The sequence below is a fragment of the Pan paniscus genome, chromosome 8, assembly GCF_029289425.2.
Source record: "Pan paniscus chromosome 8, NHGRI_mPanPan1-v2.0_pri, whole genome shotgun sequence".
Lineage (NCBI taxonomy): Eukaryota > Metazoa > Chordata > Mammalia > Primates > Hominidae > Pan > Pan paniscus.
Window position 1 is genome coordinate 47,760,563 of NC_073257.2, and position 20,796 is coordinate 47,781,358.

The 20,796-nt window shown below is 40.4% G+C and overlaps 1 protein-coding gene and 1 non-coding gene across 15 annotated transcripts in view; both read left to right on the forward strand.

Moving 5' to 3' along the window:
• Nucleotides 1-7,522: 7,522 nt before the first annotated feature.
• The window catches only part of CREM (cAMP responsive element modulator), an 87,770-nt gene continuing 74,496 nt past the window's right edge, over nucleotides 7,523-20,796 (forward strand). For 8 of the 14 annotated variants that reach the window (XM_063607348.1, XM_055092634.2, XM_034930294.3 and 5 more), the window contains exons 1-2: nucleotides 7,523-8,028; nucleotides 18,684-18,781. In XM_063607348.1, the coding sequence (XP_063463418.1) occupies nucleotides 18,738-18,781 (44 nt within the window). In that variant the 5' untranslated portion in view covers nucleotides 7,523-8,028; nucleotides 18,684-18,737. Of the gene's footprint in view, nucleotides 8,029-8,072; nucleotides 8,403-18,683; nucleotides 18,782-20,796 lie in introns of those variants that run through there. The other 6 variants (XM_008967588.6, XM_034930295.3, XM_063607346.1 and 3 more) reach the window with 5 other exon arrangements.
• Nucleotides 16,342-16,401, forward strand: LOC112441066 (U7 small nuclear RNA). Its single transcript, XR_003029047.1, has one exon. It is a non-coding gene; the product is annotated as a U7 small nuclear RNA (small nuclear RNA).

Sequence of the window (20,796 nt, forward strand, 5' to 3'; positions counted from 1 at the left end):
AATAACATTCAAAGTTTGTTAAATAATTGTGTAACTGGGAAATTCAAGGGACATTTTCAACCACATTCTCAATCTTGGAGGAGGTAAGGCTCAGTTTCAGCTTTAAAGTACCTGTTTTCATTGGTTCAGTTATTTTATCTTAAAAAGGAGGTAAATACTAAACAAAGTTAGAAAAAGAATTCTAAAGGTCCAACTCTCTATTTCTGTGGATCTCCATTTGCACTGTGGAGTTGCTTGAGCCATATAATTTTACCATGTTTAGTCTCTGGTGGATGTCAGTTAATATTAAGTGGGTTATGGACTAATTTTAGCTCTCTGTGAAAATCAACACACCCAGATTTAAAAACAAATATTTTGGTACTCATATCTAGGTATACTATAATTTTTAGGGAGGTTTTAAAATTAATTTTATTTATTTATTTATTTATTTATTTATTTATTTATTTATTTATAGAGACAGGGTCTCACTCTGTTATCCAGGTTACAGTCCAGTGGTGCAAACTCCTAGACCCAAGGGATCCTCCTGCCTCAGCCTTCTGCCTAGCTGGGACTACAGACATGCTACCACGTCTGGCTCATTTTTCTTTTTTTGGTAAAGATGGGATTTCACTATGTTGCCCAGGCTGATCTCGAACTCCTGGCTTCAAGCAGTCATCCCACTTCGGCCTCCTACCTCAACCTGTGTTGAGATTATAGGCACAGGCCACCTTGCCCAGCTCAGGGAGGTTATTTTTTGAAACTCTTTTCCTCAGACTATATTGCTCTCCTAAGCCAGTCTGAGGTTACTCTTTTGGCTCCACACATTAATATTTATTTCTTATTCTTACCTTTTCAGAACATGGCAAAAAAACGTTTGGCCCCAATTTCTTTGCACAGCCTAGTATCCAGAAAGAGAGAAAACTGATCATCTATGGGGACTGCATGTATTATCAAGCTATGGTATTCAGATTTATTTTATCATCTAAATGATCATTTCCAAATTTTGTATACTAAAAACTCAGATATAGAAGTCCCTGAGTTAATCTGTACACAGAAAGGCTTAGACACAAATACCAAATTAATTGTCACACCAGGCTGGGCACAGTGGCTCATGCTTATGATTTCAGCTACTAAGGAGGCTGAGTTGGAGGATCGCTTGAGCCTGGGAGGTGGAGGTTGCAGTAAACTGAGATTGCACCACTGCACTCCAGCCTGGGTGACAGAGAGAGACCTTTCTTAATAAATAAATAACATAAAATATAAATTGTCATACCTGGGTGTTGGGATGGCTGGGTTTTCTAGTTTCTGTTATAAAAAGGTTACATTTTATTTGAAGAAAACAAAGTATCCACATGATGGCACTATAACCTACAAAATAAGAGGTTGTCAATTTATGAAGACCAAGAACTTGGTAAATTCTACTTAGAGTACTTACTACTCTAAAATGCTGAAAGGAAATTGCCTAAAGAATGTGCTGAAAAATGGCTGGGCTCATGCGTGTGAATCTCAGCAATTTGAGAGGCCAAGGCAGGCAGATTGCTTGAGCTCAGGAGTTCGAGACCAGCCTGGGTGACATGGTGGAAACCCCCTCTACGAAAAATACAAAAATTAGCCTGGCATGGTGATGCACACCCGTAGTCCCAGCTACTCGGGAGGCTATAGTGGGAGGACTGCTTGAGCCCAGGAGGTTGAGACTGCAGCGAGCCAAGATCATGCCACTGCAATCCAGCCTGGGCCATAGAGTAAGAGATCCTGTCTCAAAAAAACAACAAAAAAAAAGAATGCTGAAAAATAAGGCATTTTATATACAAGGTAATATGGATATAATTCCCTTATGTTTTACAGAGACTTACTGGCTAATCCTTCATATCCCTTTCTAAGTTCATTTTTCCATGATTTATTTAATAACAGTATCTTAGTCCTAGTGTGAGCACATGACCATGTTGGGAGCTACTTAACGCATTCCCCATAATGTCATGTCTTCCTATAGGTGATTCTAGCAGGCAATTCAGGAGCTATTAGAGAAAGAGTGTTAACTGAGACAAATGCCATCCATGGAGTTTATATTCTGGCCGGAAGATAGGCTTTATTTATTTATTTTTTTGGGATGGAGTCTCACTCACTCTGTCGCCCAGGCTGGAGTGCTGTGGCGCAATCTCAGCTCACTGCAACCCCCGCCTCACAGGCTCAATTGATTCTCCTGCCTCAGCCTCCCAAGTAGCAGGGACTATAGGCACACCATCACGCCCAGCTGATTTTTTGTATTTTTAGTAGAGATGGGGTTTCGCCATGTTGGCCAGGCTGTATGATATGCACTGTATTAAAACCTTTATGTTATTAGCTAATGTATTCTTCTTCACAAACACTTTATGCAGTACTAGGATCCCTGTTCTACAGCTAAAGAAAACTAGGCTGAGAGAGGGGCTAAGGCCACAGAACAAAAATGTGGCATGGAGCCCTTTTCCAATATGAAATATATTGACAATAACAATCTTCCTCTTTTCCTCATGCCTTTCTTCTCCCTTAATGAGGCATGGTGGCATATGTCTGTAGTTCCAGCTACTTAGCCAGCTGAGGTGGGAGGATTGCTTGAGCCTGGGAGGTCGAGGCTACAGTGAACCATGATCGCACTACTGTACTCCAGCCTAGGTGACAGAGTAAGACCCTGTCTCAAAAAAAAAATAAAATAAAAATTAGTTTAGTTTAACCACTGCAATCTTATAGTTTTAAATAATTCAGTAGCTTGGGTTTTTATTATAATATCCTTTAGCGATAGTTTTAAGTAGTTTCCTGAGTACAGAGCACATCAGATTTAGAGGTTTAAGTTTACCAAACTTAAAAACCAAAAGCACGTAAACACACATACACAATGGTATTTCCCATGTTGGAACACAGAACTGTTAACTCTCTAATAGAATGAAACATTTTTTGCCAAATGGCAAATCAAAGACATCATAAATCAAGCACATATTATACTAACTTGTTTTTACCTTTCTCAAATATTTAAATTGGGCACACTATCTTTGTAAGTCTCAAATCCTAAAGTTTGAATAGAAACGGCCTGCATAGAAATGCTTTTAAGGTGAATCAATTTTCTAGTTTTTCTCTGTATTAAATTAGTAAAATAAAATAGGATAGTCATTTGAAAAATGCTAAATCTTGAGATCTGCGGTCTAGTGGAAAGAGTACAGGGTTAAAAGTTACAACTTCAGGGTTATAGTCCTAATATTACTATCTACTAGCCAAAGGACGTTTTGAAACCTCTCAGCCTCTACTTTCTAATTTATAAAACAAAGGGGTTTATTTTGACTTCTAAGTTCTCAGATTTCACACAAGTCAACAAACAAACTTGGCCAAGTCATAAAATAATAATTATAGCTTACATTTATTTAATGCTTATTTTGTGCCAGGCACAATGTTCTATATACTTTACATGCATTAATTTAATTCATGTAACTTGTGAGGCAGGTAGTAATAATATCCTTATTTTATTTTATTTTATTTATTTATTTTTTTGAGCTAGAGTCTTGCTCCATGGCCCAGGCTGGAGTGCAGTGTCACAATCTTGGCTCACTGCAACCTCCACCCCCTGGGTTCAAGTGGTTCTCATGCCTCGGGCTCCTAAGTAGCTGGGATTACAGGCATGCGCCACCATGCCCAGCTTATTTTTGTATTTTTAGTAGAGATGGGGTTTTGCCATATTAGCCAGGCTGTTTGTTCTCAAACTCCTCACCTCAAGTGATCTGCTCACCTCAGCCTCCCAATGTGCTAGAATTACAGGCGTGGGCCACTGTGCCTGGCCAATATCCCCATTTTAGAGAACCCATCTATATAAAAAAATTTAAAAAATTAGCCAGGCATGGTGGTGCACACCTGTAGTCCTAGCTACTCAGGAGGCTGAGGTGGGAGGATTGCTTGAGCCTGGGAGGTCAAGACTGTAGTGAGCTGTGACGGCACCACTGCACTCCAGCCAGGGTGACAGAGTGAGATCCGATCTACAAACAAGCAAAACATAACAAAAAACAAAACAAAACAAAGGACTTCATGCCAAACTTAGTTGCACTCTGTCAGCTAATAACATCTCACTGGTGTTTTTGCTTCAATTAAAATGTCATTTATTTTTAAAATATATAAAGCATTCTTGCAGTACACAATTCAAGAGGCCACCAAAGATAATTCACAGTCTCCTTTCACTTCTGTTCCTTAAGTTTCAGTCCCTCCTAGTCACTGTAGATTTTCTAAGAGAAATCACATCACCAGAGCTGTATCTAAGGAAAATGAATCAGACAGAAATACTTAGGATGAACTATACTGGAAGTACCAGATGGGTAATAGTGGGAATAAAAAAAAAAAGGGATGGATGCAAGTTTCTACAGGCAAAAGCAACAGGACTTAGCATTTAGCATAGGGCCTGGAACATAGCAGGCACTTCAAAATATTTTCTATGTGGCTCCTGAATGACATGAGTAGAAGAATGACCAAAATGGTTTCAAGGTGTAGAGGCAGGATGACAAGGAGCTGAAAAGTTCCATTAACATTGCTAAAACAACAATAAAAAATCAAGATTCAGGTATGAAAGGGGAAGAAGACAAGACATGTAGTTTTGAACCTATGAGTTGGAAATGCTCATGGGCCATGTAAGTGAGAACTGTCAGGTGTTTGGAAATGTGACCTGGTGCTAATGAATGAAGTTGGAAGCTTTGGGTATAAATTTTAGAATTATCTTTCAAAAAAAAATGGGTATGATTAGATAACTGAAGAAAATACTGTTTGAGGACAGTATAGAAGATGATGTCCAAGGACAGAAAATTAGTAACTGTCTACATTAGGGAGACAAAGATGAGTGAAACCATGAGAGCCAAGTATCATGAAAATTCAGGAGGGAGACTATGTTAAGAAGGTGGCAGGCTTATGCCTGTAATCCCAACACTTTGGGAAGCCGAGGTGGGAGGATCGCTTTAGACTAGGTACTTGCAGCTGAATGAGCTATGATTGCACCACTGCACTCTAACCTGGGTGACAGAGCGAGACTCTGCCTCTAAGTAAATACATTTAAAAAATAAGGCAGCAGTCATTGGTAGTATCTGATGAGGAAAATAGGTCAAGTAGAATGAAAAATGAGAAAAAGTGGTCAGATTTAGTCATCAGAAAGGCGACAGACAAGTGCAATGGCTCATGCCTATAATCCCAGCACTTTCAGAGGCCAAGGTGGAAGGACTGCTTAAGCCCAGGAGTTCCAGACTAGCCTGGACAAGAGACTCCATGTCTACATATAAAAATAAAAATTAAAAAAAAAAAAAAAGAGACGGAAGAGGGCAAAAATTTGGCAGGAAATAACAAACAAATGGGTGGTGAAGAAGTGAATACAACCCCTGCCTTGCCTTCTTCTCTTGAGAAATCTGAAGGTGAGGGGATGGCAAGGGATGGAACAGTAAGCAAATGGGCAAAAAATGAAATGTAAATGTGCAACCCGGAATTGGCAACTCTGTGGCCTTCCTTATAGGGCTAGCAGTGTCAACAGTTTTCAAGAGGCAAGATACTAACACATTTGTAGGGAAAGGAGCCAAGAGGACGAAAAAGGCTGCAGGTATGACTCTTGGTAATTGAGCAAGATCTGATATGGGAAAGAAATGACATCTAACTTACAGTTGGATTTGGAGAGGAAAAAGAGGTGCTCCTCCCAACCCAGAAAGGGAGGGAAAGTTTAAGATATTTTGAAGTGAGGAGGGAGTATAAGGGTGTGACTGACAGCCCGTATTTTCTCAGAAAAGTAGGTGACCTAGTTGTCCCTCCCCAACAGAGAATTAACTATCACCTAGGTGAGGAGCCCCAAAAGCTAGACACTGGACTAACGTAAACATGAGTAGGTTTTTAAGTATTTATCTTATGGCAGATATTTTTTAAAATCTATAATAATCCTAACAGGTAGGTACTATTTTTCTTCCCATTTAAAAACCTTATGCTTCCCCTAAGAGGATATGACACTTGCCCACAGCTAACAAGCATACATTTAAACCCAGATCCAACTGCATGGTTTTTAAGTCTGTTACATCTTACAGCAAGGGGATAGCAGAGGCCATGAACTGATGGGCTTGTAAGTATGTGTATCTCACCTCCAGTATTGATCTTTGTAAAAAAACAGATGAACAAAAAAATATGGGTTGTGCTTTCTGAACTTTATAATTAAGACTACATACATATGGGAGTAAAATACTGGCAAGAAAGGAAACCGTAGAGCAAATACTTTGCAAATAAGAAATTGCCATTCCTTTGATTCTTTTTGATTCATATGAACTCCTGTTACAGAGACAATTGTTGTGGATACATTCCCTTTGACCTATGAAAATTAGATTTGAACAAAGGTTCAGATTGGATTTAGATTAAGTCCTGCTCAGTGAAAATTATGAAAACACTCTGACACTACAGTAACTGATATGAAATAATAAATCCTCACTTAACATTGTCAATAGCTTCTTAGAAACTGGTTTTCAGTGAAACAACGTACAAGGAAACCGATTTTTGTTATCATCAATATTATAACGAAATGAAAACAACACTGAATGAAAATTTTTTTGTGGACCTGCTGTAAGTTGTTTGGCTTAAAGCCATGATTTCTAAGAACCTATCGTTAAGTGAGGACCTACTGTACTCTATAACCATGCTGCTATTCTTTATTCCTGATATCACATTACTTTTTTTATTTTTGAGATGGAGCCTTGCTCTGTCACCCAGACTGGAGTGCAGTGGAACGATCTCAGCTCACTGCAGCCTTGACCTCCCAGGTTCAAGCGATTCTCCTGCCTCAGCCTCCCAACTAGCTGGGACTACAGGCGTCTGCCACCACTCCTAGCTAATTTTTGTATTTTTAGTAGAGATGGGGTTTCACCATGTTGGCCAGGCTGCTCCTGACCTCAGGTGATCTGCCCATGTCTGCCTCCCAAAAATGCTGGGATTACAGGCGTGAGCCCCCGGCCGACCTTTCTAATCTAAAAAAAAAAAAAAGAGATGAAGTCTCACTGTGTTCCCTAGGCTGGTCTCCTGGGCTCAAGCGATCCTCCCACCTTGGCCTCCCGAAGTGTTGGGATTACAGGCCCGAGCCAACGGGCCCAGCATGCGGACCATTTCCAGTCAAATACTGGGATAAACTGCAATAAATGACCCTAAGAAGCAGGTGAATTGTCTCAGGAGCTCAAGCTTCTTTTGGAGAAGGACTCAATCAGCTGTGACTGGCTGTGAAGATGGAGGAAATGGGCCACTAGTCAAGGTATGTACACAGCTTTTAGAAGTCAGAAGAAGCACGCCTGCAGTCCCAGCTACTCAGGAGGCTGAGGCCGGAGGATCGCTTGAGCCTGGGGAGATAGAGGTTGCAGAGAGCCGAGACCACGCCACTGCAGCCCAGCCTGGACAGAGGTGAGACGCTCGCGGACCTTAGCTTGGGGTTGGCGGCGTTAGGAAGAAACCGACCTCGAGACCCTGAAGACCTGACGACAGCCGTTACTCTGGCTGACAAGTCATTGGATTTCTGGCGCACGCGCGGCGCGGCACGGGCAGCTTCCGGTTTCCAGCCTTGTCCCCGCCCCTACCTTCCGCCCCACCTCCAGGCTAGTTCCTCCTCTTGGCCCCGCCCCCTGACCTTCTCCCTATCCCTAGGCCCCGCCCCCTGACCCGCACCTTCCCGCCGCCCCTCCCCGGTTCCATTTCATTGTTGGATTGTGGCGCTTCACTCCTGCTGGCGGCCGGCAGGGGGCGGAGTTCGAGCCTGGATTTTTTTCCTCGGGGCCTCCCCCGGGAGGCCGTCCCGGCGTGGGGGAGGGGAGGACGGCGCGGGAGGAAGCGGTTCGGTCGGCTGCAGCGCTACTTTTGGTCCGGGGTCGGCAGGGAGGCCGCGGCTACCGCATCACAGCTGACGTGAGGACTACGTGGGGCCGCTGCCGGCTCCGGGTTGCTGGGCGGCGGCGCCGCTGCTGAGCGGCGGTCGGGCTCGCCGTCTCCACCTCCTCGCGTCCGTAATCAGTGACGAGGTCCGCTACGTAAATCCCTTTGCGGCGGGTAAGTGGTGCGTCGGCTCCGGCCCCGAGACCCAGCAGCGGGCGACGCGGCGCAGGAGGCGGAGGTGGAGGCAGGAGGCGGAGCGGAGCCGGGTGCGGTGGAGCAGCAGAGGCCGAGCGGAGCCGTGGGCGGCGGGCCGGGACCCCGGGGCCGGGCCAAGGACTGGCGGGGCAGCCGGGAGTTCACCTGACGCGGCCCCTCGCTCGGCGCCCCCGAGGCCGCTGGCTCGCCGCCCCACGCCCGCTTCGTCCGCTCAGCTGCCCCGGGACCCGCCTACCTCCTCGCGAACTTGGGACGAGTTGGAAAATCCTCCCTGAGAGAGCCGTGCGGCTCAGGGGAGCGGTTTAACTCGGAAAAGGAAAAGGAATCCAGAAGTAAGGACCTCGGATTTCAGTGCCCCCAGCGCCTCTGCCCCACTTTACGAGCGCAGTTTAGACGAAAGCGGACGCAGCCCGTTTTCCCCCAAAACCTGGGCCGGAGGGCCTCACAGCTGAGTCATTCGGTCCCGGGCGCGGGCAGTCTCAGGAGTGGGAAGGGCAGAGCCGCGACCGCTCTCGGAAGGCGCATTTTCCCTTCTGCCTGAGTCTTGCCTTTTTAGGGCCATCTGGTAAGGTTTCCAGAGCCTGTTGAATCTGGGGAATAAACACATTATTAAACATACTTTTTTTTTTTTTTTGAGACGGAGTCTTGCTGTTACCCAGGCTGGAATGCAGGGGCATGATCTCGGCTCACTGCAGCCTCTGCCTCCTGGGTTCAAGCGATTCTCTTGCCTCAGCCTCCCGAGTAGCTGGGATTACAGGCATGCGCCACCACGCCTGCTAATTTTTGTATTTTTAGTAGAGATAGGGTTTTACCATGTTGGTCAGGCTGGTCTCGAACTCCTGACCTTCCACCCACCTCGGCCTCCCAAAGTGCTGGGATTACAGGCGTGAGCCGCCGCGCCTGGCCTCGCATGTTTCTTGATCCTGTTGCGTTTTATTTGTATATCAGATACCTGAGTTTGAAATCACTTAGGGGTTTCCTGCATGCTGCTCAGTGAAGCAGCGGTGAGTTTGTAATCACATTTTAAGAAATTGGGACTTACAGGGCCAGTCTCAAAGTGTCACTGAAATTGAAAGAGCTGCTTTAACACTGTGGCTTACGTACGTGACTCAGTTTCCTTTCTACTTAATTTGCCGGGCAGATGAGGGTGTACCTTTCCCTTGAAACAAAGATCTAGATTGAACAGTGAGAGGTCCGCTGTGAACATTGCATCAGATTACATGAATAAACCACGCTGTTTTTTATTTGTTGTTTTTTTGTTTTTTGCTTTGAGCGCCACGTTTTTTTCCTAGTCTTTTTTTTTTTTTTTTTTTTTTTTTTTTTTTTTTTTAAGACGGGGTCTGGCTCTGTCGCCCAGGCTGGAGTGCAGTGGTCCGCTCTCAGCTCACTGCAAGCTCCGCCTCCTGGGTTCACGCCATTCTCCTGCCCCAGCCTCCTGAGTAGCTGGGACTACAGGCGCCCGCCACCACGCCTGGCTAATTTTTTGTATTTTTAGTAGAAACGGGGTTTCACAGTGTTAGCCAGGATGGTCTCGATCTCCTGACCTCGTGATCCGCCCGCGTCGGCCTCCCAAAGTGCTGGGATTACAGGCATGAGCCACCGCTCCCGGCCTTTTTTTCCTAGTCTTGATTCTTTTTTTGGATAAACTTTCCCTTCCTAAGTCATAGTAGTCTTAAAGTCTTTCAATCTAAAGTAATTTTTTTCCCAAAGGAAGGCAAATTGCACACAATATGTTTTGGCCAATAAATGCTAAGTATTAAAACTGATGTTTAAAGAACTATGTATTGATCCCAACACAATTTTAACATATTAAAATGGTTTTGATCCTGAATGAGTAAACACTTAAAGCATTGTCAGTATTCACACAACTTTGGCGAATCTGTAAATAGATGAATATAACACTTACTTTCCCAGTGAGTTGGTGACGGATATGGAATCATTTTGGTGATTGCGAAGTTGTAATTACGGTGATGTTTTGTGTACATATTTTGGTGACAGTATATGAATAAATTTTTATTGAATGCGTAAACAGAGGACATTTTTATTTTTAGTCTTTTTGTTTTTGCATTGTCCCTGAAAGTTAATTAAATTTACTTCTTCTTTCTGAATTTTAAACTCTGGAATCCATAGTTAATAGGCTGTATTCCAGTTTCCTACTCAGGTGAGTCACTGCCTAATCAAAACACAAAATCTTGCTTAGGGTTATGACCACTTCATGAAAAGTAGGGAAGAGTTTTGAATTATTAACATATATAAGGAATCCTGACTGAATCTTTACCAACATAGACGTATATTTCTGATCCTTTTTCTCCCAAGTTGTATTCCCTGCAAATTAAGTATTGGGCCAGAAGGTTGAGCTAGGTTTATTGTTGAAGTGGATATTCTTACTGAAAAGCTCTCAAATGTCCTGTTCCTTTTAGATAGACTTCTTAAAATAAAACTGAACAGTGCACTTAATAGCTGAACCATTGAGAGACGTTATTTTTTAGAGCAGTTTTACAACCATTGATATTTTTATATTTCCTTACCAACATTGATTGATAAGGAAATAAGCCTGAAATATCGAATTTTATTGTTTCTACTTAAGTAAATGGATGGATTCCATATGTAAAAGTCAGCTTTGAAAATAGTTATTATTGTACATTGAATACAGTTTTGATATTATCAACACAGGAACTTAAAAATCCAGTTTAGGCCAGGCATGGTGGCTCACGCCTGTAATCCCAGCATTTTGGGAGGCTGAGGCAGGCGGATCGCCTGAGGTCAGGAGTTCAAGACCAGCCTAACCAACATGGAGAAACCCCGTCTCTACTAAAAATACAAAATTAGCCGGGCATGGTGGCCCATGCCTGTAATTGTGGCTACTTGGGAGGCTGAGACTGGAGAATTGCTTGAACCCCGGAGGCAGAGGGTGCAGTGAGCCAAGATCAAGCCATTGCATTCCAGCCTGGGCAACAAGAGCCAAACTCAGTCTCAAAAAAAAAAAAAAAAAAAAAAAAAAATTTTAAGGAAAAATGTATCTCATTACACAATAGGTAGAAATGAACATTTTAAATAATTATGTTAATAATCTCCTTTTAGACAATACATTTTAAATGCCTTTTGCAATGGGAACTCCACGATAAAGACTGTGATGTTCTTAAGAATAAATGCTTTTACTCATAGGTTTTCATTTTCTGATACTGTATATCCAGTAGAGAATAAGCAAGAACAAAGAAGAAAACCTAAGGATATCATTAGTGGAAATTTTTCTTGATACTACTTATGGAAATGCCTTAAGTCTTACTGCACTGAATAATGATGTTTTGTTCAATGATGGACCACATATATCCCATAAGATTATAATGGAGCTGAAGAATTCCTGTTACCTAGTTATGTCCTAGCTGTCCTAATGTCAGAGGGCAGAGTATTACCTTTTCTATGTTTAGGTATGTTTAGACACACAAATACATTCCACTGTGTTCTAATCGTCTGCAGTATATAGTACAGTAACATGCTGTACAGGTTTTGTAGCCTAGGAGCAACAGGCTATCCCATTTGGCATAGGTGTGTAGTCGGTTGTGCCATCTAGGTTTGTTTAAGAGCAGTTTTCAATGTTCGCAGAATGAAGTTGCCTAATATTTCTAAGAATGTATCCCCATTATTAAGTGAAGCATAACTAATTCAGTTATAGCAAGGTTTACAAAGTAAAATGATATCTATTTGCACATTTCATGACAGGCCTTCCTAGGAGTGATAGAGGAAATTACTGGCAACGTGTGTGTGAAGTAGTTTTTATAAGTAGAGGAAATGCATAGGCTATAAAACTATATGATAGTTTTGCTTAAAGACTGCTTAAATAACCATCTCGTTGGTCAGGAAGGATGCTTACCTCTAAGAAAATCTTACTAGCAACTCATCCTCTTGTCAGACTTTTTTGAAGCCTCTCAGATCTCCACAAATGAGAAACATCTTTGTGCATGTTTTCTAAACAGTAGTATAACCAGGCCATTTAAATGTCAAGATACTAATAAAATCCTGTGAACGATTAAGAGTGGAGCTAATGTGATGCTAATATTTTCCCTGAGAATTTCACAAAATAAACTCAGTGTCTTTAAAGTTATCTTAGTAAAGGTTTTTTTTTGTGTATTTTTTTAAACATAGCAGACTTAAATCATCCAACTTAGAATAGCAAAATAGCAGATAGTTTTGTTTATATTCTTAATCTCAATTTTTTTATTGATAGCACAAAAAATGATTTTTTTTGGCCTAGAAATGTTTTTAACTGGAATTTATATCTTAGCACTGATTATGGTGAAAGTATCCACTTTGGAATTATGACAACTGTATCACACATAAAGACCCACATTACTGAATATGGGTGCTTGGAATGTTTTTACTCTTAAAATTTCTGGAGGAGTAAAATTAGGCATGTTTCTGCACTTAGAAAGATACAGGTTTTGTTCAGATGTGTAAGATAGGACCAATCTAGGTGAGTAAAATAATGGTAAAATTCTTTTTTCTGATCTTAAGCTAATTGAGGTAGTTTATTGCCTTTGTCAGATTTACTATCTAGTAGTTAATACATTTATACTTAATACATAGATATGTGTTTTCAGATGTACTTAATGTGCAGTAAAGAAGCATGCTATTGAAAACAAAACAAAACAACCTTACAGTGATTCTAGTCAAGCAAGTAACTCCTTCAAAAGTTTAAAAATTTGGTTTCACATTGGCCGGGTGCGGTGGCTCACGCCTGTAATCCCAGTGCTTTGGGAGGCCGAGGCGGGCAGATCAGGAGACCAGCCTGACCAAACATGGTGAAACCCCATCTCTACTAAAAATACAAAAATTAGCTGGGCATGGTGGCTCGCACCTGTAATCCCAGCTACTCAGGAGGCTGAGGCAGGAGAATCGCTTGAACCCGGGAGTCGGAGGTTGCAGTGAGCCGAGATCGTGCTACTGCACTCCATCCTGGGTGACAGAGCAAGACTTGAGTCTCAAAAAAAAAAAAAAGAAAAAGAAATTGGTTTCATATGAAGTGGTGGTGGCGGGGGAGGGAGGTGTTTGAAAGGATGGAGACAGGCCATGATTATTTGAATTTCACTTTTCATTTCCTCCTCAGCAGCCCATTCTGTAGTTCATTTACTGTGAAATGGCCAAAAGCAGGCAGCATGTGGGAAATGAATTGAAAGAGACACTTACTGAATAGCTAATCCTTTAGTGATTTTAGTAAAGAGTTAAGATTACTTAAATAATAACAGGTGTCTCAAGCAATTAAATTGGAGTAGCCGTGAATCTATATTAGAGGGCCTCGTGAATTTATGTATAATTCATGTTTGAAATATTAAAGACATTTACAAGTGTTTGGAATATTTATTTACGAGTATCCCTCTTGGCTATTCTGTTTTTACATGAAAGTGTAAAGATTATTTTTTGAAAGTTACTGTTACTTTGCTTCATAAAGAGTATAAGACCAATGGTGTAATTTCATGGTACTGCTTTCTCCCATTGTTTTTCCTGTACTCATCTTCCCCTAAAATGCATAACCATAGTCTCATCCCTGTCAATTGCAGCTATGTGGCTGTTTGGAATTATTTCTCTTATAACTAGTCCCACCTTCTCTTAATTTTTTAATCGACTTGGTTGAGAAGGACCAACTTTACAATATGAGCTTCATATTCTCCTTTATCTTTCAAACTTTATTGCTCTTGCTACTTAAATTACAGTTAACCTATGGATATCTACTTTTGCAAAGAACTAAAACCTTGCTTCATCACAGAACCAAATAAACAGATTGTATTTCTCTGTGTTGTCTTTCTCTTCCTGCTTCTGTAAAAGGTATGATACCTTTTGTTCCACATTCTTTTCTTTTTCTTTTGGGTATGCTAGTTGCAGTGCTTTCAGGTTTTCTTATTCTTTTTCTTTTTTAGCCTTTCTTTTAGAAACCATCTCAATAATGCATAATTTACAGTTTACATTTTTGGGTTTTTGAAAGTGGAGTAAGAACTTAGATTGTTTGGCAAGTGTCTTATAAAGAATTCTTAATTTAATATTTCCTGTAAGTCATAGTTATCTCCAATTGTAATATCTAGTCCAAAAGCAGATTTTTTTTTTTTTTTTTTTTTTTTTTTTTTTTTTTTTTTTTGAGACAGAGTCTCACTGTGTCACCCAGGTTGGAGTGCAATGGAGCAATCTCGGCTCACTGCAGCCTTCGCCTCCCAGATTCTCCTGCCTCAGCCTCCCAAGTAGCTGGGATTACAGGTGCCTGCCACCGTGCCTGGCTAATTTCTGTATTTTTTGCAGAGATAGGGTTTTACCATGTTGGCCAGGCTGGTCTCGAACTCCTGACCTCATGTAATCCACTCACCTTGGCCTCCGAAAATGCTGGGATTACAGGCGTGAGCCATGGCGCCTGTCCAAAAGCAGTTTTTTTTAAAGCAGAAAAAGCAAAACTGTGTTTATTGTCTTTCCAAAGCATTCAACTTAGTCTTCAGAGAAACAGTTCTCTTTTTGAATCATTTAATCTACTTAGTCATTTCATCTAATGTACAGTTTAACAAAATTACAAAATTGCAACAAGTGTGGCTGGCACAATCAGGTTTGGTGACAAACACAACTAACTCTTGGTAAGCACCCCTCCCTGTTGGAGTGAACATAAGTGCCTGGGCACACTAGAGAACTGTGGTGGGCATTAGCTATACTGTAGGCTTCACAGGAGTGGAGAACACTGTTAATATGGAGAGCTGGAAATTGGTTAAGTAAACTTTGGTATTCTAGTAAACTTGCCCAAGAAGTTTAATTCTTATATATACCTAGTTTTTCCAGAAAAGTTACATTAAGGTATTAATGTAACCACAGCAGGTAAAAGTTTTTTTTTTTTTTTTTTTTTTTTTTTTTTTCAAGACAGCTCTGTTGCCCTGGCTGGAGTGCAATGGTGCTATCTTGGCTCACTGCAATTTCCGCCTCCTGGGTTCAAGTGATTCTCTTGCCTCAGCCTCCAGAGAAGCTGGGATTATAGGTGCACATCACCATGCTGGCTCATTTTTGTAATTTTTTTTTTTTAAATGAGAGTCTCGCTCTGTTGCCCATGCTGGAGTGCAGGGGCGCGATCTTGGCTCACTGCAACCTCTGCCTCTTGGGTTCAAGCAGTTCTCCTGCCTCACCCTCCCAAGGAGCTGGGATTACAGGCGCATGCCACCACGCCTGGCTACTTTTTGTATTTTTAGTAGAGACAGGGTTTCGCCATGTTGGCCAGACTGGTCTTGAACTCTTGACCTCAGGCGATCTGCCCGCCTCAGCCTTCAAGAGTGCTGGGATTACAGGGGTGAGCCACAGCGCCTGGCCTCAACATTTTTAAGTGTTAATTTAATACTATCTTTTCTCTATCAGCATATTGTATTTGTTTGCTTATATTATATGAGCATTTTCCAACATTTGCTTTATTACCCTCTCTGTAATATATAATCCCATATTCAGATTTCACCATTTGTTCCCAAAATGTCCTTTATAGCATAATGAACATATTTTAAATATCATTTGTATAGAAAGCTATATATTGAAGGATACCGACAGCAGTGAAATTGAGCCTGGCATTATGGCTCAAGCCTGTAATCCCAGCACTTTGGGAGGCTGAGGCAGGCGGATCACTTGAAGTCAGAGGTTCGAGACCAGCCTGGCCAAAATGGTGAAACACCATCTCTACTAAAAATACAAAAATTAGCCGAGCATGGTGGCATGCGCCTGTAATCCCAGCTACTCGGGAGGCTGAGGCATGAGAACTGCTTGAACCTGGGACGTGGATTTTGCGGTGAGCTGAGATGGTGCCACTGCACTCCAGCCTGGGCGACAGAGCAAGACTCAGTCTCAAAAAAAAAAAAAAAAAAAAAGGAAAGAAAAATTAATTGAAGCTGTTGCATCACAGGGTGAATGGAGCAACATACTGGTGAAAGTAAGGTGAATGCCAACTGTTGTTTTTGTAATCATACCTAATAAAGTTTTTATCAGTGTGTTAGATGGCCTTCAAAATATAGCAGAGAAATCCATAACCAGGCAAAATAATTTTGGGTCTCATTTCTTCTTATAAGTTATTACTTGCCTATAACAAACTAAAATATGCCTTTCTGCTCTAAAAGCTAAAGCTTAAGAGTCTCTTGGCAGATGGGACTTTTAAATTATTCCTGTAGAAAATTGGTAGTATATAAGTGTTTTAATTTATTATGTGTTTTAATTTATTATGTGTTTTAATTTATTCCTGTAGAAAATTATTCCTGTAGAAAATCGGTAGTATATAAGTGTTACAGCTCTTAGAATTTGTCTAGCAGGCTCTCCGGTTTTTGCCAGAATGCCCACCACCCCCCGAAAAAAGAAAATTGGTAGATTGGTAGTATACAGGATATATCAGTATCCTTTGGGTGTTTAGGTATAAGGAGATCTGCTTAGAAATTATAACTGGAGAGCTGAGTACAGTGGCTCATGCCTGTAATCCCAACACTTTGGGAGGCTATGGTGGGAGGATTGCTTGAAGCTAGGAATTTGAGACCTGGGCAACATAGTGATACCTATTTCTGGAAAAAAAAAAAAGAAAAGAGAGACATTAAAAAAAAATGAGCCAAAGAAGATAGAACAAAAGGCTAGATAATTTGGAAGAAAAGCATGAAAGTAATGTCATAAAGAATTCAAAGAGGACAAAGTTTCAAATAGAGGGGGAAATGCTGTAGGGGTATTGAGGAAGATGGGGACTAGAAAGCATCCTTTTAGATTTGGCAAGCAGGCAAGCGTTCATTGGTGACCTTGTGGAGAATAGTTGGAATGAAGTAAGTCTCTGATCATCCTGAGTCAGGGTCAAGTTTATCTTGTCATTATTCGGGTATGAGGCTAGTTTTTCTCTTTGGTATCTTGTGGCTCCCATGGCCGGAAGTTGGTGTTTTCTTCAGTGCTGGTTACCTCTAGGAAGAGGAAGCGGGCGGCTGTTCCTGGACTTCTCTAAATACCTTTTTCTAGTTTTAAAGTTTTGAACCACAAGAATGTATTACTTATTCAGCAAATAAAACAAAATATTTCCAAGTGAAATACAGAAATTGGCCTTTTTTCTATGATATAGTGCTGTGATTATCATTATTGTGCAAGTGCTATTATTATTTTGTTGACATATCTGCGCCCGCCTTTAGATTGCAGGCTCCTGGAGAGCTGTCTCCTGCAGTGCCCCAGTGTCTAGTATGAGGGGGTGGCATCTAATGGGTTATACAGTTGTTAAGGAGCATAAGATGTCCCTACGTAAAATGCTAGTGTAGCATACAATGAGGTTTGATCTCAGAATGGCATCAGTTCTGCTTTTTGTTCCTCTTGTGAGGAGCCTGTTCAAATGCCCTACTGTCTCTTGTCCCTATGCTGGGGGCACATGGTAGCAGTAGTAACCATCACCTTAGTGCCCTTAGTGAGGTTTGATAAACCTGCCTGCTGCCTACAGTTCCAAATTTGACCAGGATTATATGACATCATTTAGAGGAACCCTTAGGAGGGAACTCTGAAAGCAATGCGTCTGTCTAAGCACTGCTGTTGCTGGCAGAGGTATCTAGAGGTTACTTAGGGATGAGCACAATTGTTTTCTCCAGCTCTAAAAGAAATTAAGGACTCTCAGTTTTTTGTTTTTTTTTTTTTTGGGGACTCTGTCTCAAAAGAGTTTAGGTCTGTGAATGGTCTTGCTCTGTCTCCTAGGCTGGAGTACAGAGGTGCAAACATGGCCCATTGCAGCCTCAACTTTCCGCGCTCAAGTGATTCTCCCACCTCAGCCTCCTGAGTAGCTGGGAGTCCAGACCTGTGCCACCATACCTGGTCAGTTTTCTTGTAGAGACAAGGTCTCACTGTGTTGCCAAGGCTTGTCTCAAACTCCTGGATTCAAGCAAACCTGCTGCCTCAGCCTCCCGCAGTGCTGGGATTACAGGTGTGAGCCACCATGTCTGGCTCAAATGTTCTTTTGTCTTTTTCTTTGCCAGTTTTACTTCTTTCCACATGTCAAATATATATTTTTAAAGATATTAGTAAAAAAATAAAGGGAGTTTAATTGCTACAGTGTCTAAACTAGGTTTTTTAATGGATTGAAGGCTATCAGAAGGACATTTTGAATAAACTTATTTTGTTTGGAGTTTAATTTTTTGATAAAAACCCAAGTTGGAATTTAAGGTAAATGAAAATTTTTTTGCATTGGAGTGAAATATAAGGAAATAATAAATTCATTAATTTTATTAAATGATCATTACTTCTTAAAAATAGAGCTGATACCTATGAGCTATACTTAGTGTTAGATGATTTAGATAGCACTGCTTTCTCTTCAGTAGAAAATAATCAGAAAAATAGTTTATCATTTAAGTTTTGTCAATTTTTTTCCCTAGGAAGATAAGAAAAATACAGTAGAAGTAAGATTGACAAAAAACCGTACAGGGCTGTTTTTAGCTTTCTAGTCTTTTGGTTTTTTTGGGGGGGGGGGAGTTATTTTTTATTTTTAGTTTTATAGAAATTAGAATATTCTTCCTGGCCTCGTTTTGAGAGGTTTTAATTTAAATAAAATTTAATTTGAGAGTTTTTTGAAGTGAAATGTTACGATCTCCCAATTCAACATTATAATTTTACTGCAGGATAAATAAAGAAAACAGGAAAGGAGGAAAGCATTGATTACAGATGTCTTAACAATGAGCAAATGTGCAAGGAAAAAATATATTAAGACAAATCCAAGGTAGGTAGATGTACGTTTTTCTGTTCTTTTGAAAATTCTACTTAGCTTAAAGTTCATGATGAATAAATTGATATATAGATGTACACATACATGTGTGTATGTATATATATTCTATTATAATATATACTCAAATTATTCAGCCATTCACTTAAGGCACCATCTACTGTGTACCATGCTGGGCACTGTAGAAGATGTGTCGGTATGTCAGTTGACTTATGCTAAGTACTAGTCTTTTCATTTAGAAAGTAGACCAATATGAGGATGTCGATAGTTAAGTGGAATTGTAGAATTCGAAGAATCCCCAGGGTTTTATTCTTCCTCCCGGCCTTTTGGCCATACTTGTACTTAACCTTATAAAACAGAAGAAAGTCTCTACCAGCGTTTTAAAAATATCCAAATAGAATTTTTCAAGTTTTCTTTTGATTACTTTCAGAGACATTCTGTTTCGTTAGTTGGATGTAGTCCTAAAGAGAAAATTGATTTTCCACTTTTTGTAAAGTTATTTAAAAGAATAGAAACAACTTTAATAACTTCCTTTTCCAATTGGATTCTATTTTTAGAAGAGATGAAAAATTTTTTCAAGGGTAATGCACTTCCTCTGCAATGTAATTTGTCTTTGAAAATTGGATACAACTAAAATTTTAGAATTTTTTTTTTTTTTTTTTTTGAAGACAGAGTCTCACTGTTACCCAGGCTGCTGTGCAATGGCACAATCTTGGCTCAGTGCAACCTCTGCCTCCCAGGTTCAAGGGATTCTCCTGCCTCAGCCACCTGAGTAGCTGGGATTACAGGGTGCCACCATACCCGGCTAATTTTTAAAATTTTATATTAAAACAATTTATTACTAAAAAAAATTTTTTTTAGGCCGGGTGCAGTGGCTTAATCTGTAATCCCAGCACTTTGAGAGGCCAAGGTAGGAGAATTGCTTGAGGCCAGGTGTTAAAGACCAGCCTGGGGAAAAAAAAAGAGAAAAGGGAAGAAGACCAGCCTGGGTAACATAGCAAGATCCTGTCTCTTAGAAAAAAAATTGTTTTAATGGAGGGTCCTATTTTTTAAAAAAAAATAGATATATTAATATTTTATTAATTTGGATCCCAATATATTCAAAACAGGTTGGGATAATATTTGCTTTTCTATCAAAGTTTGCTAAATAATATAAAGGAGATTTCAGAGAAATATTTAACTTCAAAAGAAAATAATGTTCCTGCTATTATTAGTTGTTTGTAAATTTAAATATCTCCATTTTAGCAATTTTTTTTTTTTTTGAGACACAGTGTCACTGTGTCCAGGCTGGATTGTAGTGGCACAATCTTGGCTCACTGCAACCTCTGTCTCCAAGGTTCAAGTGATTCTTGTGCCTCAGCCTCCGAGTAGCTGGGATTATAGGTGCGTGCCACCACACCCAGCTAATTTTTGTATTATTAGTAGAGATGGAGTTTCACCATATTGACCAAGCTGGTCTCAAACTCCTGACCTCAGGTGATCCACCTGCCTAGCCCTCCCAAAGTGCTGGGATTACAGGCATGAGCCACCATGCCCAGCCACCATTTTAGCAAATTTTTACCTGTTTTTTAGAATTGTGGAACCAAATATTTGCCAGTATTTTGCTTGTTGTTAATTTATAGTGCTTAGTGGACTTGTTTGTTTTTGTTTTTATTGTTTTATCCTTACATGTTTTTATTTTTAATTATTTTGTAATTCATAATTGCCCATTGGTTCTTTTCTCTCTAAAAAGGATTATTGTTTAAGATTAAAATACTACATAGTTAATTAGAGACTATTAGTTTTAGTACAACTATGTTTATTTAATATTATCACAACTATGTTTAATACAGAAAGTGAGATTTGGGAAAATATGTTCTATGAGACATCTCTTCAATTTTAATGTATTTAGCTATAAATTATATAGTGAATAATGTAAGATTATAATGGACTCTATAAATTCTATCTGGAGCAGCTGTGGCTGATTTATAGATGTTAATGTTGTATGTACATCATTTACAGCTGAGTTTGGG